Below are 26,750 nucleotides of genomic sequence, written 5' to 3'. Positions count from 1 at the left end.
AATACCTATTTTGTCCCCATCACTTTTTAAGCCTAAGCATAATTTGTTTACAGATTTCTGAAAACTTATTTAATCTTATTCAGGGTATCACTTCAGTTGTTTACTTGGTCAAATTTGAGGGCAGTGCTTTGCCCATTTGATGCGCCATTGTGCGTTTTGTTTCCCTCGCCGTTATTATCTACTCTGACCTCACACCGATCCCCCAGTTCATTGCCAATAATCCCGTATATTGATGACAGTTTAAAATATGTTACATCTAAGCCATTATATGGCCCCACAACTTTTTGCTAGTTTTCTTTCCATTTAATTTTCTTACCAATTCAAATGTATATTTTTCTAGGGAAGCATATCTGCATGACCAGCAGCTCATACACTAAAAAAAACGTATTTTCCTTGTAGTTTCCTTTCATTCAGTGTGAATACATCCTTAAATATTTGTAAGTGCAGATTAGTTGCAAAATCTCCATAGAGTTCATGGAGTGCGTCGACTCATGGGAGAGCACGGTGACTGAGATCCTTTATGCTCCACTTTGCTCCCATACAGTTTGTGGACGTGGACTACAGCACAAACATGGCCACGCAGCACCCTATATTATGGTATGGTGTTTAAATATGCATTTATCCCTTAATATCCCTTTTAAGATTATTTAATCGTCATGCTTATCATACGTCTAAACCACAGGAACACAGAGAAACAATACTGACAGAACATGTTTAATATTGTTTATTAAAAAGGCACCTGCATGGCACAAAGGGATATAAATGAAATAAAAAGTATTTCTATATCATTGTCCATTCATCTGGCAAGTGGACAGTCCTCCCTGGATGGCAGTCTTGTTACTCAAAACTCAGTTGTCGCCAAAATCTATTTTTTTTCACAGCATCTGCAAAGGCTGCTACATATTCAATGAAATGCATATACAAATAAAATAAAAATCACTCAACATACAAAATATGACCACATGATATAAAATGCTAGCAAATTTGGTGAAACAAGGTTAGAGAGAATATAGTGCATATTTGTCTATAGGACCATAAATCACAAATGTGGAAAAAAAAGAAAGAAATATAAATCACTGGTTTTGGTCCTGATAACCGATCAATAATATCCTTTTTTTAGGAGTGCTATTAAAGCTTGCTGCATATCTGCGGCCATTTGAGTCAGTAGTTAGTCTGTCAATCATGGGAGCAATAATAAAGCTTCACCCACCGTCTCTGAGATTAAGTGTTGCATGTGGTGTCAATCTTCAGTTTAGCCCAACTGCCTACAAATCCACCCAATACCAAAATACAACAGCACATAATAATGCAAACACATTGTCATGAATGCTCCCTCTATCAAAATTATTAACCTGAAAAAAAAGTTTGAACATATATATAAGTATTCTCCAAATTGGGCGATACAATTGGAGTAAATAAAAATGAAATGTTTGGAAATCAAACGTAATTTACGACCACAATAAACCTCAGCCACTTCAGTTCCACCACAAGTCTCATCTAAGAAAAGATTTTACACTAAATCATGATATGCACCGACTCCTCTTATACGTTCAACTGCAATGCCCCAGTAGATGTGGTCTAAAGCTTAATAAAAGTAGTGTGGGATGTACACATGTTAACACCTGGCAGCTCAGAGCGTAGTTGATACTGTACACATACGGTCATGGCAGTCACAGTTCAGTTCTGTGGGACACGCTGACTTTGCACAAATGCTGAACTAGCTTAATGTGTTAGTATGTACAATTTAGCTTACCTTGCACAAGCCCCAACCATAGCTGTACTAGGTATAACATGCCATTTCCCACTGCTAAACACATCGACCCACCAGGGGGCACACTTCCCTTTGCCCTGGGCCAGGACAAAAGAGAAGGTAGGACCTTTAACGTGCCTTCACCACATTCACGTTCCTCGATTCCTTCAACACATGATTACTCGTTAACGATTTCCTCTTTATAAAAAACGACATAAAAAACATCCTCGGAGGTAGTAGTGATCCGGTACAACGCAGAGCTTTGAGTTAAACCAAGCCCGACCTCTTCTCTGCGGCTCGGCTCAGCTCAGCTCAGCTCAGCAGCAGGCAGGCCAGGCTGGGAGCGAGGACCAGAGCCAGCGCCGCGGTGCTCCTCCAGCCCGCGGCGATCAACTGGACCTCCGGGACGGTGGCCCGGATGAAGTCGGCGAACGCGGACACCTTGGCGTACACGCCGGGGCGGTTGGGCTCGGCGCAGCCCAGGCCGAAGCTCACCACCCCCGCCTGGATCCAGGTGTCGTTGCCCATGGGACAGACCAGCGGACCTCCCGAGTCCCCCTGCAGCCGCGGGAGAACCACACACACACACACACACACACACACACACACACACACACACACACACACACACACACACACACACACACACACAGAAGGTTGGCACGACACTGTGTGTGTGTGTGTCTCTGTATGTTAATGTCTCTCTCGCTGTGTGTGTCTCTCTCGCTGTGTGTGTGTGTGTGTGTGTGTGTCTCTCTCGCTGTGTGTGTGTGTGTGTGTGTGTGTGTGTGTGTGTGTGTGTGTGTGTGTGTGTGTGTGTGTGTGTGTGTGTGTGTGTGTGTGTGTGTGTGTGTGTGTGTGTCCTTCTATACATTTTGTTGGGGGCCTGACCTGACAGGAGTCCTTGCCGCCCTCCTGGTAGCCAGCGCAGATCATGTCCGATAGGATGTCCACGACGTCGGTGCCATCAGCGTCTACGCTGAACATCGTGCGGCAGGAAGTCTGATCTATAATTGGCACCATCACTTCCTGCAGAGTCCCAACCCCCGGCAGACTAACTGGGGTTTGGGGAAAGATGGTGCAAATTAAAAATAATGACCGGAACTGCCCCTCCCTCACAAATATGCATCTGGTCTGATGCCAGTGCTTCTGTAGGAAAGGTTGGGGCAGTAAAATCCAACATGGGTACCAAAGATTAAAGACGTAAAGAAGGTGGAGAAGAAGCCTTATCTGAACACAACGCAGCCATAAAAACAACAACAACATGGAGGTTACAACCTGGTCTAGCGGTTAGGAAATCTAGACTCACTGTATCTAGCACAAGCGTCATTTAATTTGATCTGTAAAGACCATGAGAGTCAGGCCAATCAGATAAAGACAAAAACAACACTGGGCCACGATGGCTTTATCCTTCTTTTGCTACACAATTGTTTTTACTTGTTTTAACAATTATTTCAAATTTGTATTTTTCTAAGATATCTGCATAGCGGGCGGCTGATAAACACCAAACAACGTCAAAACAAGAATTACCATTAAACCCCCCCAACCCCCCCCGGAATAAGCCCCCCACAGCCCACCTCCTTGCCGGATGTGGCCCCAGCCGGTGACGTAGCAGGGGCGGCCCCCGGGGAAGCGCACCCCGGTGTCCGGCAGGCACACGGGCCTCACGTACTCGCTCCACTCCACCGGCCCGTCCAGCTGCACCAGGGCCAGGTCGCTGCCCCTCTCGGGGCTCTCTCGGGGCTCTCGTAGCCCGACGCCACCAGCACGCGCGACACCCGCCGCACCGTCTCGAACTGGTTGAAGCCGTTGAGCTGGTACCGGCCCACGTACAGCCGGTACTCCGACACGTCCGACGGACTGGGGGTCGGAGAGGGACTTAGTGTGTCAAAATCAGGCAAGAAACAAGTTATACCGTGACTATAAAAAGGGCTGATTATGGTCCCACGTTCACGCAACCCAAGGGGGTTTACGGACCCCTTACGTCCTTGCGGAGCCTCCTCGCGTCCATCGCAAGGGCCGGACGTGCGCCTCCCAGACATTGTAACCTTCCGTTGAGGCGGCGCAGCAGTAAAGGGCTGTGGTTGGTCCGCTCAGTAAAACCCGGCGCAGAACCAAAACAGGTTTACGACCGCGTCGAAGCGTGTGTGTGGCCCTTGCGTTTCGTGAACGTGGGACGATAATCATAAGGTGACCAGATTTCTGAACTGAAAATCGGGGACATTTTCAATGCAGCGGTGAAAAATCCTTACATATTATCATTATGAAATAAAAAATGGGGACAAGTACTTTTTCATTTATTTTAACCAGCTTAGTGGGCGAAAAGTTAGGAAAATTCTGTGGGCCAGTGACTGACAGGGGCCCTGAAAAAATATTAGAACATTAGTTATGTTAATAAAAAAACATCATTAATGGATTTTAATGGAAAATCAAATGTATAATTAAACAAACACTATCAGTATGCAGAATGTTTCCTTCATGTCTTCACAGTGTTATATTATCACAACTCAATGTCATATTGTAAAGTTAGTATCGGACAATAAGATAATTGAAGCCTTCACAGGTAGAGGTGTGGTTACAGAAACTGCACATGGTTGGCGTTGCCTGTGTGTGTGTGATGGTGGGACCCAGTGTGATATCTTTTAATGGGGCCCAACATCCCTGGTGGCGCCCCTGCAAAAGGTTAATACATCAAAATATCAGCACCCACAAATATCATGTATCAGTAGTGCACAGCAGTGTCAAAAACACAAATATAGAATAATACATGAGAAAAAAATCTCTCTTCCAAAGTTAAGTGTCATGTGCAAAGACTGCTGCCAGACCAGTAGCTAGTAAATATCATCAAGATGTAATTAGTAATAATTACCAAGTCAAAACATATAAAAAGATGTAATACTCTCGTCTGTTCTCTTCTCCTTCAATGCTTTTCTTTTCTTCACCCTTCTTTCTTCTCTCCTTAGCTTCCCTCTGTTGTTTACTTCTATATTTCTGCCTTTCCATACTATTCTCCTGCTCTTTTCATCTTCTCTCCTTCACTCTGTTGATTACTTATTTATTTATTATCCCTTTACTAAAAACATTGACATAAAACAGTGACTCAGGGCATCAGCTAATCAAATGGTCTGCATTTATAACTACTACAGTCATTGGTTACCCACACAGCCCGACAAAAAAAAACAGCAGCCTAACACACACAACTATCAACCATTGACTGATTATTAATTAATTTATTATTAATAAATAATGTCATCATTATTATTATTTTAACAGTCTCAGGTCCCTATGCCTACAGGAAAATCATATGCTACCAAAGCAGTCTTCCACCTCCCCCTCTTCCAAAACAGAGCCACATACAATGTCATCACCTGGTAATCTCATGCTAACGTTAACATTACAGCTTCACTAATGACCGATATGAAAACATTGTCACGTTCACTGACTTTTATAACGTTACGTTAGGTCTTCAGTTCAGATAAACAATCATACTTATTTTAACGTTACCACTTCTCACACACACACACACACACACACACACACACACACACACACACACACACACACACACACACACACACACACACACACACACACACACACACACACACACACACACACACACGTCTACTGCCAATTCACACAAAATAAATAAGTTCATACACAACATACCATTTATGAGACCGCTGATCTTCTCTTTTTCCTTTTTGCCGCCTCTAGATTGTTGTTGTTGATGCTGCTGCGTCTGGTCGTACGTCCTGATAACGTCTGTACGTCATACGACGTCTTCTCTGGTGCTGCGTTAAATTACTACCGTAATAACTGGTGTTTGAGTCTGCGCGCATTTTTCCCCCATTCACCGTCAAAATCGGGGACATTTCCGGGGACAGCTTTGACCGGGGACAGATCACCGAAAACGGGGACTGTCCCCGGAAATCGGGGACGTCTGGTCACCTTAGATAATCAGCCTTTAACTGTACTTATAATAGTAGGCTTTTATGTCTGCCTGGAGTGCTGCGAGTGTGCGTTTATGTTCCTCTTTTTAAGGGATATCGACCGCTCTTTTACAGAGGTCATTGTCTGATATGAGTATCATAAGGCAGATGAATGAATTGTATGCATTGTTTTTGCAACCAGAGCAGTTCAGGCCACGGTCTTTTCATTCCTGACAAGACACTGGGTAGGCTTGCACTGCTGGTGCCTTGTAACCACATTCATGGATGGTACTGGATGAGAGGACATTTAAAAAGGAAGCCCAGACAACCGTCCATGTTTCAGGTTCCATTGAAACATGGAAACATGGATCCTGCGCTCCGTGGTAGAAGCCGTACACAGACCCACGGTTGAAGGGGCTTCGGTGGTTTTATAGAGCTTCAAACCCACTCACGTTGGGAAGCAGTGGGCGGCCGAGAGCACCCAGTCGGCGGCGATGAGCGAGCCCCCGCATACGTGTCCGTTGGCCCCCTGCTGGATGTCCACCTGCCACGGCCACGCCCCCTCCACCGCATCACTTCCTCCCACGATGCGGTTCTCCGGGGGGGCTCGGCCACACACTGCAGAGGAAGAAGATAGATGAAGTAATGGCTGGAAAAACTAATATTGACCCGAGTTGAAAACAAGCGACCACACCCACACTTACTTTGTTATTGTAAGACAGACTCTCTTGATATATACTTCAAGTACATTGTTTTGCTATTCATAGCGTTATTGAACTTTATGTTCAAACTCAAAATGTGTCATTGGTGTTGTGTAAGGCCGAGCCGACTTCAGTGTTTATTTTTGTCATTGCTCAACTTCACTTTTTATCCTCCTTACCTTGAGAGAGGCATGACCTCAGACCTGTAGGAGGAGCACAAACACACATTTACATGAGGATAAACACACAAATGACTGTGGAATTGTTTTCTGAGAGATACAAATGATCCTGAATGGAACTCACCTGTTGCCACCAAAACAACAAGGAACGTGTTCATTCTCCTGTTAGAGAATGATTAGATCAGATCAACATAGATCGACACAGCACAACAATGGCAAAACAGGGCTCGCTGCTCTATCTTAACCTCCCGTGACAAAGCGAGGAAGACAATGACCTCTAAAGGCTCCTGTCCTGGGCAACAATAACTTTACCTACCGCAGGAACCATTCTAAAAGTTGATCTTCTTTATGGATTCTCCAAACATAAAACGAACATCACATTTGTGATGAACTTCATGGAATGATAAAACGATAACTAAGAGAATACTATATTAAATAATAGGGAAGGGGAAATTAATATAGGCCTACCTATAACAGGTGCAGGTTGAACCGTTTACAAAATAGGCCTACACTATCAAAAAGGTGTGGTTCCTGATCTCTGATGTTATGTATTTGATCAAGTGAGGCCGGATTATCGGAATTGGCCAAAAATGTGGGGAAATATCGTTTTTTTTTTCTCGAATACTCAAACTGTCATCGTCTGGATCAGCAGCCGAACTGTACTATTTCTCAACTGCGAAAAACACCTTTATAAAGAAAGAAGAACACAGCCCTGACCGGGTGGGATCTGGATGGTCCAAAACTAACAGGCGAGGAAGTCACCTCAAGGTGAAGCGTTTTAATCACCTGTAATTGAGCAAAGCGGTTCGTCTTCCAGGTCATACAGTTTGTGGACGTGGACTACAGCACAAACATGGCCACGCAGCACCCTATATTATGGTATGGTGTTTAAATATGCATTTATCCCTTAATATCCCTTTTAAGATTATTTAATCGTCATGCTTATCCTACGTCTAAACCACAGGAACACAGAGAAACAATACTGACAGAACATGTTTAATATTGTTTATTAAAAAGGCACCTGCATGGCACAAAGGGATATAAATGAAATAAAAAGTATTTCTATATCATTGTCCATTCATCTGGCAAGTGGACAGTCCTCCCTGGATGGCAGTCCTGTTACTCAAAACTCAGTTGTCGCCAAAATCTATTTTTTTTCACAGCATCTGCAAAGGCTGCTACATATTCAATGAAATGCATATACAAATAAAATAAAAATCACTCAACATACAAAATATGACCACATGATATAAAATGCTAGCAAATTTGGTGAAACAAGGTTAGAGAGAATATAGTGCATATTTGTCTATAGGACCATAAATCACAAATGTGGAAAAAAAAGAAAGAAATATAAATCACTGGTTTTGGTCCTGATAACCGATCAATAATATCCTTTTTTTAGGAGTGCTATTAAAGCTTGCTGCATATCTGCGGCCATTTGAGTCAGTAGTTAGTCTGTCAATCATGGGAGCAATAATAAAGCTTCACCCACCGTCTCTGAGATTAAGTGTTGCATGTGGTGTCAATCTTCAGTTTAGCCCAACTGCCTACAAATCCACCCAATACCAAAATACAACAGCACATAATAATGCAAACACATTGTCATGAATGAACCTCTATCAAAATTATTAACCTGAAAAAAAGTTTGAACATATATATAAGTATTCTCCAAATTGGGCGATACAATTGGAGTAAATAAAAATGAAATGTTTGGAAATCAAACGTAATTTACGACCACTATAAACCTCAGCCACTTCAGTTCCACCACAAGTCTCATCTAAGAAAAGATTTTACACTAAATCATGATATGCACCGACTCCTCTTATACGTTCAACTGCAATGCCCCAGTAGATGTGGTCTAAAGCTTAATAAAAGTAGTGTGGGATGTACACATGTTAACACCTGGCAGCTCAGAGCGTAGTTGATACTGTACACATACGGTCATGGCAGTCACAGTTCAGTTCTGTGGGACACGCTGACTTTGCACAAATGCTGAACTAGCTTAATGTGTTAGTATGTACAATTTAGCTTACCTTGCACAAGCCCCAACCATAGCTGTACTAGGTATAACATGCCATTTCCCACTGCTAAACACATCGACCCACCAGGGGGCACACTTCCCTTTGCCCTGGGCCAGGACAAAAGAGAAGGTAGGACCTTTAACGTGCCTTCACCACATTCACGTTCCTCGATTCCTTCAACACATGATTACTCGTTAACGATTTCCTCTTTATAAAAAACGACATAAAAAACATCCTCGGAGGTAGTAGTGATCCGGTACAACGCAGAGCTTTGAGTTAAACCAAGCCCGACCTCTTCTCTGCGGCTCGGCTCAGCTCAGCTCAGCTCAGCAGCAGGCAGGCCAGGCTGGGAGCGAGGACCAGAGCCAGCGCCGCGGTGCTCCTCCAGCCCGCGGCGATCAACTGGACCTCCGGGACGGTGGCCCGGATGAAGTCGGCGAACGCGGACACCTTGGCGTAGACGCCGGGGCGGTTGGGCTCGGCGCAGCCCAGGCCGAAGCTCACCACCCCCGCCTGGATCCAGGTGTCGTTGCCCATGGGACAGACCAGCGGACCTCCCGAGTCCCCCTGCAGCCGCGGGAGAACCACACACACACACACACACACACACACACACACACACACACACACAGAAGGTTGGCACGACACTGTGTGTGTGTGCGTGTGTGTCTCTGTATGTTAATGTCTCTCTCGCTGTGTGTGTCTCTCTCGCTGTGTGTGTGTGTGTCTCTCTCGCTGTGTGTGTGTGTGTGTGTGTGTGTGTGTGTGTGTGTGTGTGTGTGTGTGTGTGTGTGTGTGTGTGTGTGTGTGTGTGTGTGTGTGTGTGTGTGTGTGTGTGTGTGTCCTTCTATACATTTTGTTGGGGGCCTGACCTGACAGGAGTCCTTGCCGCCCTCCTGGTAGCCAGCGCAGATCATGTCCGATAGGATGTCCACGACGTCGGTGCCATCAGCGTCTACGCTGAACATCGTGCGGCAGGAAGTCTGATCTATAATTGGCACCATCACTTCCTGCAGAGTCCCAACCCCCGGCAGACTAACTGGGGTTTGGGGAAAGATGGTGCAAATTAAAAATAATGACCGGAACTGCCCCTCCCTCACAAATATGCATCTGGTCTGATGCCAGTGCTTCTGTAGGAAAGGTTGGGGCAGTAAAATCCAACATGGGTACCAAAGATTAAAGACGTAAAGAAGGTGGAGAAGAAGCCTTATCTGAACACAACGCAGCCATAAAAACAACAACAACATGGAGGTTACAACCTGGTCTAGCGGTTAGGAAATCTAGACTCACTGCATCTAGCACAAGCGTCATTTAATTTGATCTGTAAAGACCATGAGAGTCAGGCCAATCAGATAAAGACAAAAACAACACTGGGCCACGATGGCTTTATCCTTCTTTTGCTACACAATTGTTTTTACTTGTTTTAACAATTATTTCAAATTTGTATTTTTCTAAGATATCTGCATAGCGGGCGGCTGATAAACACCAAACAACGTCAAAACAAGAATTACCATTAAACCCCCCCAACCCCCCCCGGAATAAGCCCCCCACAGCCCACCTCCTTGCCGGATGTGGCCCCAGCCGGTGACGTAGCAGGGGCGGCCCCCGGGGAAGCGCACCCCGGTGTCCGGCAGGCACACGGGCCTCACGTACTCGCTCCACTCCACCGGCCCGTCCAGCTGCACCAGGGCCAGGTCGCTGCCCCTCTCGGGGCTCTCGTAGCCCGACGCCACCAGCACGCGCGACACCCGCCGCACCGTCTCGAACTGGTTGAAGCCGTTGAGCTGGTACCGGCCCACGTACAGCCGGTACTCCGACACGTCCGACGGACTGGGGGTCGGAGAGGGACTTAGTGTGTCAAAATCAGGCAAGAAACAAGTTATACCGTGACTATAAAAAGGGCTGATTATGGTCCCACGTTCACGCAACCCAAGGGGGTTTACGGACCCCTTACGTCCTTGCGGAGCCTCCTTGCGTCCAACGCAAGGGCCGGACGTGCGCCTCCCAGACATTGTAACCTTCCGTTGAGGCGGCGCAGCAGTAAAGGGCTGTGGTTGGTCTGCTCAGTAAAACCCAGCGCAGAACCAAAACAGGTTTACGACCGCGTAAACGTGGGACGATAATCAGCCTTTAACTGTACTTATAATAGTAGGCTTTTATGTCTGCCTGAAGTGCTGTGAGTGTGCGTTTATGTTCCTCTTTTTAAGTGATATCGACCGCTCTTTTACAGGTCATTGTCTGATATGAGTATCATAAGGCAGATGAATGAATTGTATGCATTGTTTTTGCAACCAGAGCAGTTCAGTCCACGGTCTTTTCATTCCTGACAGACACTGGGTAGGCTTGCACTGATGGTGCCTTCCTCAGAGCACTTCTGTAGCTTCCACCAGAATTCAGCAACAAGGGAACCGACATCGGCCTAATGCTCCAGGTAATGGCGGCCGAATCTTATAGCCAAGCGCCGTATTTATGTCTGCACTTTGTTTAATCTTGGGTGCAACTCGAGTTTGTTGTAACCACATTCATGGATGGTACTGGATGAGAGGACATTTAAAAAGGAACCCCAGACAACCGTCCATGTTTCAGGTTCCATTGAAACATGGAAACATGGATCCTGCGCTCCATGGTAGACGCCGTACACAGACCCACGGTCGAAAGGGGCTTCGGTGGTTTTATAGAGCTTCAAACCCACTCACGTTGGGAAGCAGTGGGCGGCCGAGAGCACCCAGTCGGCGGCGATGAGCGAGCCCCCACATACGTGTCCGTTGGCCCCCTGCTGGATGTCCACCTGCCACGGCCACGCCCCCTCCTCCGCATCACTTCCTCCCACGATGCGGTTCTCCGGGGGGCCTCGGCCACACACTGCGGAGGAAGAAGATAGATGAAGTAATGGCTGGAAAAACTAATATTGACCCGAGTTTAAAACAAGCAACCACACCCACACCCACACTTACTTTGATATTGTATGACAGACTCTCTTGATATATACTTTGAGTACATTGTTTGGCTATTCATAGCGTTATTGAACTTTATGTTCAAACTCAAAATGTGTCATTGGTGTTGTGTAAGGCCGAGCCGACTTAAGTGTTTATATTTGTCATTGCTCAACTTCACTTTTATCCTTTACCTTGAGAGAGGCATGACCTCAGACCTGTTGGAGGAGCACAAATACCCATTTACATGAGGATAAACACACAAATGACTGTGGAATTGTTTTCTGAGAGATACAAATGATCCTGAATGGAACTCACCTGTTGCCACCAAAACAACGAGGAACGTGTTCATTCTCCTGTTAGAGAATGATTAGATCAGATCAACATAGATCGACACAGCACAACAATGGCAAAACAGGGCTCGCTGCTCTATCTTAACCTCCCGTGACAAAGACAATGACCTCTAAAGGCTCCTGTCCTGGGCAACAATAACTTTACCTACCGCAGGAACCATTCTAAAAGTTGATCTTCTTTATGGATTCTCCAAACATAAAACGAACATCACATTTGTGATGAACTTCATGGAATGATAAAACGATAACTAAGAGAATACTATATTAAATAATAGGGAAGGGGAAATTAATATAGGCCTACCTATAACAGGTGCAGGTTGAACCGTTTACAAAATAGGCCTACACTATCAAAAAGGTGTGGTTCCTGATCTCTGATGTTATGTATTTGATCAAGTGAGGCCGGATTATCGGAATTGGCCAAAAATGTGGGGAAATATCGTTTTTTTTTCTCGAATACTCAAACTGTCATCGTCTGGATCAGCAGCCGAACTGTACTATTTCTCGACTGCGAAAAACACCTTTATAAAGAAAGAAGAACACAGCCCTGACCGGGTGGGATCTGGATGGTCCAAAACCAACAGTCGAGGAAGTCGCCTCAAGGTGAAGCGTTTTAATCACCTGTAATTGAGCAAAGCGGTTCGTCTTCCAGGTTGGACGATCGTTTAACTCTGGCCAGGATGCAGAATTGTAGTCTACAGGTGTACAGGTGTATCCGCTTACATCCAGGTAATGTGACGATCGCTTGATTAATCCCAGCAGTCCGCTATCCGTGGTAAAATACCAAGAATGTTGTCAAACCAGAAAGTCGATCAAATGTTGCCTAGGAGGAGAACCAATCAGATAGCTGGGGGTTCCTCCTCCCCCATTATCTCAGGCGGCACTGGTATCGACTGGGATCAGCTGAAAGGGAGTACTTGGAAAAGTTCCTTTTCTGTTGTTTTGTTTTGTCATGAAAAAATGTTAAATGATTCCACAATAATTTAATTCGTCCAGTCTGAATACCTCTTGCCAATCTTGATTCTCTCTTTCTTTACACCTCTCTCTATGTAGGCCTAAGTGAAGAGCCAGCCCATGTTTCGGCCTGTTTGCATTTTCTTGAGATCAAATAACATGCACTGACAATGCATTCTTCTTTGTTTTCCCCTCCTCAAAATGTTTTGTGCTGGTGAACACAAGCTTTTTATCTCCTCAACCGCTTGAAAATCAACAGTTACCAACCTGAATCATACGAGCGTCAGGTTTCAACCATCTCTCCCTCCTTTATACAGTACATAGCCTACTTTGTTTGTTTTTTGCATTGCATTTGTTTACTGTAATATATACTGTGAATTAGTGGCACATGGCCGCTTTATAATTTATACCGTCCGTTTTGTTTGTCTTTACTTTTGCATCTAATTTTATTTTCTTTGGCACTTAGTATTTTTATTGTATGTCATCCTGTGTTTTCTACTGCTGCTGTTGTAAAAAAAATAATTCTCCTCCGGGGTATTCATAAAGTTGTTATCTATCTCGTCTAGTAGCTCTCACAATATTTCTTCTTGCTTTTCAAGCAATCATTTGTCAAAAGACAAGAGTAGGAGTAGAGTATGAGTCAGCAAATCTGTGTAGGATGTCTACCAATAATCTTAATATAGGATTCACATCCCTTCCCAGTCAGCTCAAGACGAGGTTAATTAATACTTACCTCAGGGATCAATAAAGTAATCTGTATCGGTTATTGGTGACAGCGGCCAATCTATCATGTTGCCATATGTCGTGCAGGGGGTGAAACTCTCCACCGACACGATGCTTTGTGTATCATGTGCATCCCGATGCTTTGTGTATCATGTGCATCCCCCGGCCTAGGGACTCAAACGCTCTGCCAATGAGAATCTTCCTAGCAACACGACAACTCGCCTACCGTATAACGCAGCATATGCTCCTCCCATAGTGAGCCATATATTTAACTTCAGGTCGTTCACATATGCAGGTTAATTTATCTTATGTTTTCCTTCATCCCTGCCACACAAATGTGTTTTAGAAATAAACATAACGAATAAAATGGTTGCACAAATTGGTTTTTGCTATTGCATCAGTAGAGTCATTAAAAAAAAAGATTCAGACACAATTTTGTTTGGTATATTTTTAAAAAAATATGGACAGTTGTAAATGTACACAGGCTATTCATATAAGAACACAACAGGGCCTTCAGAGTAGAACAAAAAAAGAGGAACGAGGAGATGAAGGTGTGGCGGAGAGGCTCCACCTCTCACTTCTTGGACAGCTTGGCTTGTTTGTGCTTGGGCGGGGCCCACTTCAGACACATGTTGTCCACTGTGGAGGAGACACACACCAGTCAGGAGACACACAATAACACATCAGAGCTCCCTGTAGCAGCAGAAACATACGGTTACCAGGACTCAACTCTTGAGGGAGCGAACACACACACACACACACACACACACACACACACACACACACACACACACACACACACACACACACACACAGTTTTCTATCTGAAACTATTAATGTATGAGAAGGTAGGGTGTGTCTATGTCTCTGTACCCGTTATGGGGGGGCTTCTTGTACTGGTTATGTATGAAGAGACTAGCTATGGATCGGTACCTGTTAGGGATGGGTTGGTCGTGAACGATTCGTTCACAACGAACGAATCCCAAAGGTGAACAACGAGACCTGATTCCCAAAACAAGAGAACTGATTCTTTGATATATATATTTAACATAAACCAAAAATATGGTCACGTAAATAAATTATACAAACGAACAGTGCTCCGTCTCACCGCGACCGTATATTGATTGAGTCTGAAATGTTCTCAAAGATTCAGCCAGTGAGAGTACTACAGCAGGTAGCAATCGCGTTGCCATGGCACGTGGGTAAACAAATGACAAGGCACCGCCACACAAGTTAACTAACGATCGCTGTAGGCTTCAATATCTAGCAAGCACTTTATACGTTTTCTTTTTATTTTGTTCTACAACACAATTGCATGCCTCTCATAAAGTATTATTTTACCTACCATGGACATGGTCGAACTGTGTATAGGCCAATGCTACAGAAAGGTGCTTTTTTGGTTTTCCGAGCGCACCGTGACTGAAAACCTTATTAGTTTCTGTTTTATTCCCCCTCGTTTCCGACGTGCGGTGCGGTTCGATTCGTTGCGGCTTGGCGCAGCTCAATTACGGCTGGCGTTTCGATCTGACTTAACGAACGAATGAAATGAACGAATCAAACGAACGAATCAAACAAACTAATCGTGATAGTGAACGGAACTGAAAGAACTGATTCGCGGAAATGAATCGTTTTGCCCATCCCTAGTGCCTGTGTTGGGTGACCTCTGGTACTGGTTAGGTTGTGTCTGTACTGGTCAGGTTGTGTGTGTACCTGTGATGGGGGGCTTCTTGTACTGGGTAGGGTGTGTGTACCTGTGATGGGGGGCTTCTTGTACTGGGGAGGGTGCGTGTGTACCTGTGATGGGGGGCTTCTTGTACTGGGTAGGGTGTGTGTGTACCTGTGATGGGGGGCTTCTTGTACTGGGTAGGGTGTGTGTGTACCTGTGATGGGGGGCTTCTTGTACTGGGCGCTCTTGAGGTGCTCTTCCACCAGCTTGGGGGTGACACAGATGACATGTTGGCCCTTCCAGTACTTCACCATGTTGAGCGACTGCAGCGTGCTGATGATGTCACCCTGCGTGATGCTGGTCATCTGGCTGTGGACAGACAGACAAACAGCAGGGCCCAGAGGTCAGAAACGCCGTAACAACGTCAATAGAAATAAACCACCTGGAAAGTATGGGAATTCAGCAGATCCGTTGAATCCCTTACCGTGCATTCACACCAAAAGCGAAAGCGCAGCACGAATATATACATAGAAATATAAATACATACTACAAGTCAATGTAAAAACGCAAATAGATTCAAATCTTTCGCCAGAAATGGCTCGATGCAAACAATGTGGTACTCAAAATTCTACTTGCTCGCGGGAGTAGAAATACTACAATTTTGCTTGATGCCGAATCACCCGCACGAGAAAGGTTTGCACTAGTAACACGAGCAGAATTCCCGCTTGGCTTTGGGTGCGAACGCAGCCCGAGGTTCCGGCCTCCTCACCTGAGGTCTTTGATGGACAACGTCCCCCTGAAGTCCCGGAGGATCTCCAGGAGGACCCAGGACCAGTAGCTGCGGTAGCTCAGCTTGCCCAGGTCCGACAGGGGCTTCTCCGGGGAGCCCACCGTACTCTCGATCTTGGACAGCTCGTAGCCTGGCGACACACACACACACACACACCGTCTGACACTCAATCCAATACTGTATTTCTGGTTGTCAATAAGCAGTGACGGGGCCGTTTCTACTCACTGAAGGCTATGAGGAACTTCCCGTAGCCCCGACGCTGGTAGGGCGGCAGGGTGAGGATACACGCCACGTTGTTCCCGTCGGGGGATTCCTTCTCCTGCAGCACAACACGGGGGGGGGGAGTCATGGCTCGGTCACACACTCACACCATCAGCAGAGGTCGCCCACACTGCACCGTGAAATATATCCCTACACTCGGGCTGTCGCCTGGTTCACAAATAAATCGCATTTGAATATACAAATAAAAGATTTAAATACATTTACATGTTTAGCGCAAAAGAGCTACGTTTAAATAAATGTCGCACAATCACACAAAATAACACAATGGTGATGGAGGCGATATGGCCCATGGTGAGTCTTTGCATTTGCAGCATTTTGAAGGTAATGAACTGAGTCTCTTTGGGGATTTCCAGCGGTGCAGTTAGCTATCATTTTTCATCAGCCAGCACTGTTGATCCACCCGAGACGGTAAACAATGTGGGTGAGAATCTCACACAAACTTCTGCTTTCAGTCTCGTTTGTGTAGCGCAATGCAGTTTTTGCCGCCAAAGAGAAGAAAACAGATCTTTGAGAGATCTTTTGAGCCATTTTACAATAATACATTCCTGCTTTACACGCTTCATCCAGAGGGGGGAGAAAGAGGGTCAGTTAAATGGAATATAAAATAATTAAATAAATCGATGCCCAGACAAATAGGGATACTAATCTTTGCTGTTTTATCTAAACAATTATTTATTGTTTTAAATGTAAATACTGGAAATAATGTGTTCCTTGTGCTATTCATAATTGCCCAACATTTTCTTTCTTCTTCTTCTTCTACTCGTAAATAAATATGAGCTCAGATTTCGAGTTGAAATAGATAGGGAGATCACTAAATTAGTCACATCGACAGCCAGGCTGGGAGGTATCAGCATAATCAAAATGAAAAAAGCATGGTTTCCACCAACAACAATGCATACAATTAGAATTTATCCGAGCTCTTAGCATCAGACAGAATATTTTGAGCCTCGAGGTAGTCAAGTTCTCAATGCAGTTTCAAAATACTGAAGCTAAATTTGACGGCCCTAATTCACACAAATGATCGCATTGCTAATGAACGGTACCTTGGAGAAGTAGCCCACTATGTGAGCCCCGTGTCGGTTGACCTCTGTTAGGATGTAGAATATGAAGGGCTCCACGTCAAAGTACAGCGTCTTGTGGTCCAGGAACAGCTTGGCCAGTAGACACAGGTTCTGACAGTAGATCTGCGCACACACAAACACACACACACCGCTTTACCAGTCAGCACCTCTACGTCAACACGGACATTACTGCTTTTATATTTTCTAACTAAATAACGCTGACGATGTTATTCTTAAACTGCCTTGCTTTTCATATCCATCCCCTATTGCATCCTAACCATCCCTGGACTGAAGGGGCCCTCACTCTGTTTCCCAGGTTGTTTGGGTGGGGTGGGGGTGGGGTTCTATGGTTAGGGGGGGTGCATACGTAATGTGGCCGTTCACGCTCTTTCAGATTGGAAGTTTGATTAAGGGCGAGACAAACAAAATTGACTTCACTTACTGTATTAGAGAATGAATTTCATAATAACAAATCATAAATAATAGCAATGAGGTTTAACTAGGGGGCGCCATTTCAACACATTTCAATGGATTGGACTCATTTGTGTTCGCCCTCATTAGATTTCATTATGCATAAGCAGATATTGACGGAGCCTCACCTTGTGGTCTCGCCCGTCCACCTCAAACACAGAGATATTGCTCCTTCTGTAGATCTCCTTTCCCTGAGGCTGCTTCCACTGACAGTGGGACTGGACGGGAGAGAAAGCAGGCAGAGAGGATGAGGATGATTCAGTTCAACCATTGGATAGCAGGTAGACACAATCAATTGTTTTCCTCCCTTAGAAACACATATTGAGGTAAGAAAACAATCCCTACAGACAAAGAACAGGGTGATTAAACCATTGTTACATCTCCCCTGGCTTCACTAACCCCCACTCGATCCAATTTGTCAAGGGAGAATTTAGCCTTTAGGGAAGAGCTCTCCTGGCCTTAAATGTACTCAATAGCAGTAAACAGGTGGCACGTGGATTCAAAGAGATAGTATGCTATTGCCATCGTTTACAATCATGACGAGGCACTCGTATGCTAAATGCTTTTCGGGCGAATCGGCATGGGTTCCGGCATGTGATTTTGACGTTAGCGTGAAGGCAGTAAAAGAAACGATGGTTTAAACACTCAAGCCTGTATTGTCCTTAAATAATAGGGTCTGATTGTCGTTTTTGTCGTTATAACGCCACAGGATAACCCCGGCAGCTGGTCCCTGAGCCCAAGGCTCGAGGGGCCGCTACTCACCAGGTGGTACCGGAAGGTCTTCTCGTACTTCATGTACTTCAGGCAGTACTCGCAGATCCACAGCTTGGGCTGCTTGCCGTAGTCCTCGGGGAAGGGTGAGAAGTACCAGGCGTCGATCTCGAAATTGCCGATCTGGATCTTGTCCACGTATTTCACCTTGGTGATCTGGGGCCCGGTGGAAACACAGGGCGGTGTGAGAGGAAGAGCCGGCTAGCTACACGTTACTGTCACTGACCGGTGACTAATCACATCTCACGGAATGTGGCCACACTCTAAAGGCTCTCGGGTTACCATGGCAACATTAACTAACTGAATCATCACTATTTTCACCAACTTATGAATATTAACAGCATAACAAACACACTTTTGTTGCGACGCTACAGCCAGGCAGGAAGCAAAATATATTGAAATGAGTGTGCACTGCTCCTATTACAGTAAAAACAATTAGCAACAATATAGAGCACCCCTTAATATTAACACAATAGAAAATCAAGGCTATACCACAATAAAATAACCGAAACAGACAGAATCTTAACCAAAATATTGTGAATATAACAGCAACATAGAACTGCAGTTAGCTCTCAGACCGAAGCCACACATGCATTGCACCCTCCTTACCGCCTCGTGCTCCTTCTCCAAGGCGGCCGTTGTAGGGTCCATCTCCGCATACGTCTATGGGGGTAAAGCAATCTAGTTAAGGGCATGACAGCGTAACCCTGAACGAGGACAAAGACCAAGGAAGAGGGCCCATAGCAAAAAGACAAATCTCAACAGATCACAAACAAGGCTAGTTTGTGCTCTGTTGAGGATTTTCTTGAAATTAAATGCTTGAAATGTACAACCTTCTGGCAGTACTTTTCAACCATCACCATAACATCGGTGGAGCCAACTGAACACCATAACATCGGTGGAGCCAACTGCTCACCATAACATCGGTGGAGCCAACTGCTCACCATAACATCGGTGGAGAAACCCGTATGACCCCGGAGATAGAGAGAGGAGAGAACAAACGTACATCAGCATACCTTCTGTACATGGTTAATTTCGTCATGTTTGCGCTTCTGGTTGCGGGTGATCTTTCTTTCTGGCTGGTCCACGAGATCCCCGATGCTTCCCAACTCTGTGCTCTTTCTGACTGCATCTTTGACGGTCTTGGTCAGCGCCAGACGTGACTTCCCCACCCACTCGTCCAAGCGTCTGTTGACTGCGGGGATGCGAAGTGCGACAGACGGGACAGCAGCATGACAGACGGCAGACAGCACAGGAAGCGATGGGGGGGGGGGATCAACAATGGATCAGGAAGAGATAAAAAAATAGAAATGTGTCAGGGAGAGCAATGTGCATTAATAGGAGTAATACGTCTTCCATCTGTGGTTGAATATGCATTAACGGTAGTGACTTACAGCCCACGTAGTGTACATAAAACTCTTCCCTTCCCTCTACGTCGTTCGTCCGGGACTGGATAACTTCCGCCGAATCTGAAAAACGAGAGCATCCAAATCATGCAAAGTTACGAAAACAACCCGGGATAAACAACCAATCAGCCCATGGATGCAGAGACGAACACCGAACTGGTCAGGAGACAGCACTCACGCCAGGTCTTGTCAGCCCGCTGGCACAGATAAGTCCCTCCGATCTCCACCGTGGCGTCCTGCTCCCGGCCGCAGCCCAGCATGGCGCCCTCCGGGGTGTGCTGGCTACTCGAGCCCCCGGACTCTCTGGACCGGTGCACGGCCTCCGTCTCGTACTCCTCCCCGCCGCTGCCGTTGGAGGAGCAGGCGGCCGCTATCCCCGACTCGGAGTCCCTCCTGTCCCGCTCCGAGTGCGCCGACTCCAGGTCGTCGTCCATTGTGTTGTCGGAGCTCTTGACGTTACAGTTTTTGTACAGGTTATGTAACGCGGTGGCCGCCCCGCCAGGCATAATTTCGTCTTTTTTACGGGGAAACAATTGAAAATACCCGCCTCTCCGCTTGGGCGTTCTCGACGGTTCCTAACAGAAGTGGCTCTGTGTGCTAAACGCAATAACAAACACAGTAAAGATGGCGTCGTTTCTACGTTGGCCTATGTCGCATGCGCAAACGTCAAAAGCGACCATGCAATATATCTGCGCAGCTCGTGGTGCAGGGCGCGGGCCGGGTGCAATAGGCACACCCCTTTTATGCAAATGTATCCGTTTGTTTTTATTCTTATTTTATTTTTTGCCTGTTCTTTCCTACAATATATTTTAACCAAATAATATACCTGAAGTAAAAAAAAAAGTGTTAAAATTGTCTACCTGAAAAGGTAAATATAATGTGAAATGTTACAGTACCCTCTTCAGGCTAGTATTGTAATTGCATCCATATTCCATCATGGAAAATACTAATCTCAGATCCAGCAGTCCTATTTAGATAAAGACACCGATTACTTTATTGATCCCGGAGGAAATTATGTTACACATTAATCGAAGGTCTGATTTGTAAGAGTAGATAATTAACAGACGAAAACAACAATTACCACAGCCCAGACCTTAGCTCCAGCATTTCTATTATTTTATGAAGTCACATTTGTGAGATTAAGCAACTCATTATTTATGCAAAATATTTTCGACACTAGGGCGTGATGATCGATCTAGTTGGCTATTCTGACCCGTCGTGAAATAGAAACCTAAAATAAAAGCAGTGACAAATTTGCAAATGCCTTTGAGATGTGACACACACACACACACACACACACACACACACACACACACACACACATTTTACAAATACAGCTTGTTATCTCCCAACAACGTTTATTTCAGTCACTGGTTGTTTTGAGTCACGTAGTCGCACAAAAGACACCAACGACCATCTGCAATCTATACAAGTGTGCATGAGTGTGCGTACCACAGCGGCGTACAGAAGCAGTGCAGAGGGAGACAGGATGTCACGACAACGAAGGGCAGTTCTGGCGCAGGGCTTTGTTCTACATGAGGGGAGCATGGAGGCGCACACACGGTTTATCTCTGGCCCTCCCGTGGCCCTTCGTCATAGCACCTCCTCCCACCCAGCGTCTCTCTCCTGCACCTTCTGGTGGGAGGAGCCTCTACTGGGGCCCCGGCGGGGCCCTCCCCCCCTGCACCCGGAGCCCCGCCCCTCCCAGCGAGGATGCCACCCCCCCTGCGGGTCCCATTGGTTCGTTCCCCTGGCGTGCCTCTCGGGCCTCTCGTGCCATTGGCCCGGCCGGTGGCCCCTCCTCCGTCCCCGTTTGTCCGGGCCGCCGTCCGGCTCTCCGTCGGCCGCTGGGGGGTCCGGGTCCCCCGGGGTCGGCTGCCTCAGCGGCGGTTTGTCGGCGGAGTCCGGAGGCTCTCGGTGCTCGCGGTCGGCTGGGTCTTCCTTGTCGGTCTTTGCGGGAGCCGGCTCCGCGTCGGCCCCCTTCGGCGGGCCACGGGGCCTGGGTCGGAGTGGCCCCTGGGCAGAGGGGAGGGGGTGGGCGCCGCCGTCGGAGGGGAGATGGAGCTTGTCGAGGCCTTCGGTCGGGGGCGAGGGTCTCCCGGGGGGGGGGTGAGGCCTTCCCCGGCCTCCTCTCCGGGGCCCCCTGAACGGCCCGTGGCGCCGATGACCCGGTCCCCCTCTGCAGGGCCACGGGGCCCCGCGCGCCTGGTCACCCGGGATACGGACATCCTCGGCGGGTACGGCGGCGGCGAAGTCCGGAGGGATGACTGCATCCTGGTCACCGTTTACCCCTTCAGAAGGCACCTGCGGAATTTACAATTGACCACGTGTTTACTCCACGGCATGAAGCGCAAAGACGGGGATCCGGAACCATGCCTTTAATGCACGTCCCGACCACTGGATATAAAAACATTAATGTACACTTTTCTTTACATTTTTTTATTCATAAAGTACAGCTACAGAAGATACAGTGAGATAGACAGGAAGTTATGGGGGAGAGAGAGGGGAGGAGATGCAGAAAGAGGTAAGAATCTAACCGGGGTCTCTACTGTATGGACTAAGCCTTAATGGTCACGCTCCACCACTATTAATGTAAGCCCCGTTAATGTACACAACGTACAGATCAGAAATGGAAGGCAACCTCCTCTGCCTCGACACTCATTCCGTGCATCCCCTCGTTGGTGGCGAGTAGCACTCACCTCGTTGATGTGGATGAGGAACCGGTTGGACTCCACGTCGGGGTCGATGATGCCTCCCTTGGCCCTCTGCCTCTCCAGAAGCTCCTGCAGCTCACGCCACTTCTGGACGAAGTCCGTCCCCATCGCGGCTCCCTCCTGCTTGGATGTAGAACACCAAGTTAGAATACACTTAGTGTAGGTTACTGATTAGAGTGCCCTATTCTAACTGTACTCAATTTGTTAACCAGTTTATATTTACATTAGGTCAAATTTTATTCCACAAAAAAATTATTCAACACGTGTCCATAGCGCAGACCTAATATTTCCTCCCAAGCTGAATAAAGCATTTGTATTATAAGTAGCACTGTACATCTTTCAATCAAAGCCCTGGGTGTACCTGGGGAAAGAGGGGTGCAGGCGAGGACAGCAGCTGGCCAGCGTCGTACGTCAAGGGCTCTCTGCACACAGGGCAGACGACCATCAGCCCCTGCCGGCAGAAAGGAAGCGGCCGTTAATGAAAGCCCCCTGGGCGACATCGTGCACTAGGGCTGCTCGATTACGGGAAAAATCATAGTCACGATAATTTTGGTCAATGTTGAACAATTATTCAAACGATTTTTTTTTAGTTTGATGTTGCTTTTATTCAGCATATCTCTTTCCCTATAAATGAAATTTGGCCTTAAAGAAATACACATAATGGGCAAAAAGAAAATATTACAATCTAAAATAATATATTGATATGTATCCAGCTGTTCTGCCCTTTTTATATAAAACATTTTAAAAAAAATAAAAGAAATACTTGATCACGTTAATTTTGTGATCGTTTGACCCTAAAATCGAAATCGCAATCAAAATTCGATTATTCGCCCAGCCCTATCATGTACTATCTGCTCGGTCAGGTGGGGACCCGGGACCCACCTGTCGTTCCGCTCGATGCTGCGTCTTGTCCTGCTCCTGCTCCTTCTGCCGCTGGCGGACCTCCTCCTCCGAGTGGGTGACGTAGCGGCCCAGGCAGTGGGAGTGGAAGTAGTGGTAGCAGCTGGTCTTGGTGAACGCCTCGCTCTCCTGAGTGCATTCACAAGGAGAGTGGGGGGGGGGGGGGGGGGGGGGGTCAGGCACTGGGGCTCTCTGTCAGACGCACACACTGACCGACGTACACATCTGACACACACACACACACACACACACAGTATAATAAGGCTTTATTTAGCCAATTTCAAACAAGACAGACTACATACCTTGAAGCCATACAGGCAGATGACACAGTTCCCATGAGGAATATTGCTTTCAGTCAGAATCTCTTTCGCTTTCTACAGGAGAATGATACAAGGGGGGGCAGAAAGATATACTTATTTTAGCTCAATGTGTATTTAAAATATATAGGTTAAAAATAAGTTATATAATGGCCAAACCACAACTGCATCACAAAACTAATTCGCCTCAGCGAAATATGAATATTGGCAATGGCATTTTAAAATGTTCCCCAGATCCAAAACAAAGAAACAAGAAATAAACTATTGAAGGCCCAACCGACCTCTATGAGCTGATACAACACCGGGGACCCCAAACAGGACTCTGCTTCAGCTTGGAGGCAACTGAGGACACTGGGGAAGACACAGATTCACAACGGGAATAAGAAAGACAGAGTCACGAAGAGGGCAAAGCAGTGTAAAACAAGCAGACTTCATTGAACATCATTTAACTCAAAAAGGTCAAAACACACGCTGCAATTTGAAAACATTAACATTAATTGGCACATGATGCCCACTCTTTAACATTCAATGATGTTGGAAAATACAGTTTTCACAGGAATAAGATTGGCGGTGGAGGATCTGACCAAACCAGCCTCCTGAGCTGATTGAAGAACAAGTGGCCGGTAGAGTGTATGAATACCTGCTGAGCATGTCGTCAGAGAGTCCCCGAGGGTTATGGATAGAGATGGAGGGCGGGGACGAGGGGTACTGTTGGAAAGATGGAGAGAAAGTAGAAATGCTATCGTGACCTAGGCTGCCATTGCGTGACAAATTATATCCACAGAGATATGTAAACTGTAACGGACGTAGAAAGGCCATACTATCTGCTAGAACTAGATCATCTTAATTCATACATTTTCAAAAGGCTATTTATTGATATTTCTGCAAAGAAACTACTATAAATGACATTTATAAATGTTGGCAAACTAAATTCGTAAATTGACTTCTCATAACTTGATGCAATGCTCAATAACAGGCTCTTTGATCTGGCACGTAACAGCAAATTTGACATTCGGGAAAACCAGCAACAGAAACCAGCATAAGGACACTACTTGTATAGTTTGCCTCAGATCTAGTCCATTTATGATCTGAGGCAGTAGAGAGCCACGTTGAAATCCAGTAGTAGTAAGCGCAGAGTATTAAGTGCGATTGTTTCAAATGTACGGGATAAAGAAGGCGAACCATATTATAGCTATGACTGCTTACCTGCTGGTCGAGAGTCAGTTTCAGAGTGAGGCGGACAAACTGGGAGACAGAGTCCTCGGCTGTGGAGGGGTAGAGGACCAGGCTCACCTCCTGGCTGCTTTGGAGCATGGGAGATAAGAACAACAGGTTTACGTTTACATATAGAGAACTTAAACCTACAATTACGGTATATAGTATATGAACAGATGTGAAAAGAAATATTGTCAAAACATACATACTCCATTGACCCCAAAGTTTAAAGTAGACACACACACACACACACACACACACACACACACACACACACACACACACACACACACACACACACACACACACACACACACACACACACACGTAAGCATAGCAACTCAAGCAAGCCTTTGAGCGACTTTCAGGGCAGCAGATTTCAGTCCTCCCTTCCTGAATAGGTTGAACCTAAAAAAAATACATTCTAACAAACCCTAAATATCAGGAAATTCAGCAGGCGTATCCTGCTATGTGACCAGTGTAACCTGCTATGAACCAGAGGTTTGGTCCACGTGAGGCTCACAGCATGAGTCGCCATGGTAACAGATAATGAATCTAAACTGGGTATCTGAAACCGAATTCTGACTCATCATATCCGGATCTGGAAATCCAGCTTCTTGAAACAGAATCTCTGGGGTTGATGTTATACGTTTTACGTTCCTAACATACACACCTTAACCCTGCATGTCAGAGACAATTGTTCATGGAACACGAAGTGGCAAAAACAACATGGGAGACTCACCCATCATTAGTACTGGTGACCTGTAACTCGTCCAGGTAGATGGACTGGAGCACCTCGATCTCAGACTGCACACTGTACACGGGCACACAGGGGAAAGGCGATTTAGTGCATTCTGATGTGGTTAGCATTTATTGAAGGTAATGACGTAACGTGGCTAACTGTTTAGCTGTTCTCGTTAGCCCAGACAAACGTGCTCCTGCCAGAGCCGTTCACTTGAAAAGAATACCAACACAGTTAGTGTCACATGGCTGCACGACCTGTTCAAAACACAATGTATGACATGTTACAACAAAATGTAATGTTTGTGTTGAAGAAACCGATTCTGACAGGCTGTCAACAAACTCACTCGTACTCTGCAGCCATTATGTTTCCGGACCGACACGAGCCACTAGTAGTCACTGTTTATTCTGTTTCCACAGTGGACCTCCGAGGGCTTCCGGTCCGGGTCTTTTCAAAGTAAAGGTCCCATAGTGTGAGTGCATCCTAAAGTTCCCCACAGAAAAGAGTATTCTGCGTGTTGTTATAGCTCGTTTATTTGATGTGGCGGAATTGATTTATTATCTAAATAAATAAATAAATGTAAATATATATAGATTCAAAATAGATTCATTAAATTATTATCTAAATAAATAAGTAAAATTAAAAACAATTTTTAAGTAAAATTATTCATACATAAATGAAATGGACTTCAATGTTTTATAGCCGTACTCTTAATTATTAAGCTATTACAAGGTGGAATTGAGTGATAATAGTCATGATAACCATTGACATCTAACGTTATATTGGTCAATAGGCTTTGCAGGATTTGGAGATCATTCTACATATTACAATTATTAAAAATATTCCTCCGATGTTTGGATTTTTGCTTTGAT

The 26,750-nt window shown here is 45.8% G+C and overlaps 3 protein-coding genes and 1 pseudogene across 7 annotated transcripts; all 4 read right to left on the bottom strand.

Annotated features, from left to right (window-relative positions):
- Positions 1 to 709: 709 nt before the first annotated feature.
- On the bottom strand, positions 710 to 6,722 carry LOC115533615 (serine protease 33-like; annotated as a pseudogene). Its single transcript, XR_003974212.1, has 6 exons — positions 6,687 to 6,722; positions 6,563 to 6,586; positions 6,135 to 6,300; positions 3,328 to 3,610; positions 2,642 to 2,808; positions 710 to 2,308 (listed from the first exon to the last, which is right to left on the bottom strand). The product of XR_003974212.1 is annotated as a serine protease 33-like (transcript).
- Positions 6,723 to 7,553: 831 nt separating this feature from the next.
- si:dkey-16l2.17 (serine protease 33) lies at positions 7,554 to 12,747 on the bottom strand. Of its 2 annotated transcripts, none has more exons than XM_030344212.1 (7): positions 12,488 to 12,747; positions 11,835 to 11,872; positions 11,711 to 11,734; positions 11,280 to 11,445; positions 10,142 to 10,413; positions 9,456 to 9,622; positions 7,554 to 9,150 (listed from the first exon to the last, which is right to left on the bottom strand). In XM_030344212.1, the coding sequence occupies exons 2-7, from the start codon at positions 11,866 to 11,868 to the stop codon at positions 8,905 to 8,907; spliced, it is 909 nt and encodes a 302-aa protein (XP_030200072.1). In that variant the 5' UTR covers positions 11,869 to 11,872; positions 12,488 to 12,747; the 3' UTR covers positions 7,554 to 8,904. The 2 variants fall into 2 exon arrangements, with proteins under 2 accessions (XP_030200072.1, XP_030200081.1); XM_030344221.1 differs by having other exon boundaries at positions 8,698 to 9,150; positions 12,419 to 12,693.
- Positions 12,748 to 13,976: 1,229 nt separating this feature from the next.
- On the bottom strand, positions 13,977 to 20,681 carry kat8 (K(lysine) acetyltransferase 8). The gene is made up of 11 exons (XM_030377628.1): positions 20,169 to 20,681; positions 19,979 to 20,053; positions 19,601 to 19,779; positions 19,194 to 19,247; positions 18,576 to 18,740; positions 17,942 to 18,031; positions 17,325 to 17,465; positions 16,225 to 16,318; positions 15,979 to 16,129; positions 15,424 to 15,578; positions 13,977 to 14,182 (listed from the first exon to the last, which is right to left on the bottom strand). The coding sequence occupies exons 1-11, from the start codon at positions 20,494 to 20,496 to the stop codon at positions 14,118 to 14,120; spliced, it is 1,497 nt and encodes a 498-aa protein (XP_030233488.1). The 5' UTR covers positions 20,497 to 20,681; the 3' UTR covers positions 13,977 to 14,117.
- A 408-nt stretch (positions 20,682 to 21,089) lies between these two features.
- On the bottom strand, positions 21,090 to 26,334 carry rnf25 (ring finger protein 25). Of its 3 annotated transcripts, none has more exons than XM_030377641.1 (10): positions 26,225 to 26,334; positions 25,879 to 25,950; positions 25,128 to 25,224; positions 24,562 to 24,629; positions 24,203 to 24,272; positions 23,907 to 23,978; positions 23,587 to 23,733; positions 23,066 to 23,155; positions 22,690 to 22,827; positions 21,090 to 22,294 (listed from the first exon to the last, which is right to left on the bottom strand). In XM_030377641.1, the coding sequence occupies exons 1-10, from the start codon at positions 26,239 to 26,241 to the stop codon at positions 21,584 to 21,586; spliced, it is 1,482 nt and encodes a 493-aa protein (XP_030233501.1). In that variant the 5' UTR covers positions 26,242 to 26,334; the 3' UTR covers positions 21,090 to 21,583. The 3 variants fall into 3 exon arrangements, with proteins under 3 accessions (XP_030233501.1, XP_030233518.1, XP_030233509.1); XM_030377658.1 differs by having other exon boundaries at positions 22,690 to 22,824; XM_030377649.1 differs by having other exon boundaries at positions 25,128 to 25,221.
- Positions 26,335 to 26,750: the final 416 nt, after the last annotated feature.

Source organism: Gadus morhua, chromosome 2, assembly GCF_902167405.1.
Source record: "Gadus morhua chromosome 2, gadMor3.0, whole genome shotgun sequence".
Taxonomy (NCBI): Eukaryota; Metazoa; Chordata; class Actinopteri; order Gadiformes; family Gadidae; genus Gadus; species Gadus morhua.
This window is presented reverse-complemented; position numbering and strand designations above follow the sequence as displayed.

Excerpts from the sequence above, each read along its gene's own strand:
- rnf25 (XM_030377641.1), bottom strand. Across the intron at positions 23,979-24,202 it reads TGTTGTATCAGCTCATAGAG|AAAGCGAAAGAGATTCTGAC; the intron begins GTCGGTTGGGCC and ends ATTCTCCTGTAG. Across the intron at positions 23,156-23,586 it reads AGCATCGAGCGGAACGACAG|GGGCTGATGGTCGTCTGCCC; the intron begins GTGGGTCCCGGG and ends TTCTGCCGGCAG.
- si:dkey-16l2.17 (XM_030344212.1), bottom strand. The coding sequence starts at position 11,868 with ATGAACACGTTCCTCGTTGTTTTGGTGGCAACAG. Across the intron at positions 11,446-11,710 it reads GAGGTCATGCCTCTCTCAAG|TGTGTGGCCGAGGCCCCCCG; the intron begins GTAAAGGATAAA and ends CTTCCTCCGCAG. Across the intron at positions 9,623-10,141 it reads GGGCCACATCCGGCAAGGAG|TTAGTCTGCCGGGGGTTGGG; the intron begins GTGGGCTGTGGG and ends CCCAAACCCCAG.
- kat8 (XM_030377628.1), bottom strand. The coding sequence starts at position 20,496 with ATGCCTGGCGGGGCGGCCACCGCGTTACATAACCTGTACAAAAACTGT. Across the intron at positions 18,741-19,193 it reads TGGAGAAGGAGCACGAGGCG|ATCACCAAGGTGAAATACGT; the intron begins GTAAGGAGGGTG and ends ACCGGGCCCCAG. Across the intron at positions 18,032-18,575 it reads AGACCTTCCGGTACCACCTG|TCCCACTGTCAGTGGAAGCA; the intron begins GTGAGTAGCGGC and ends TCTCCCGTCCAG.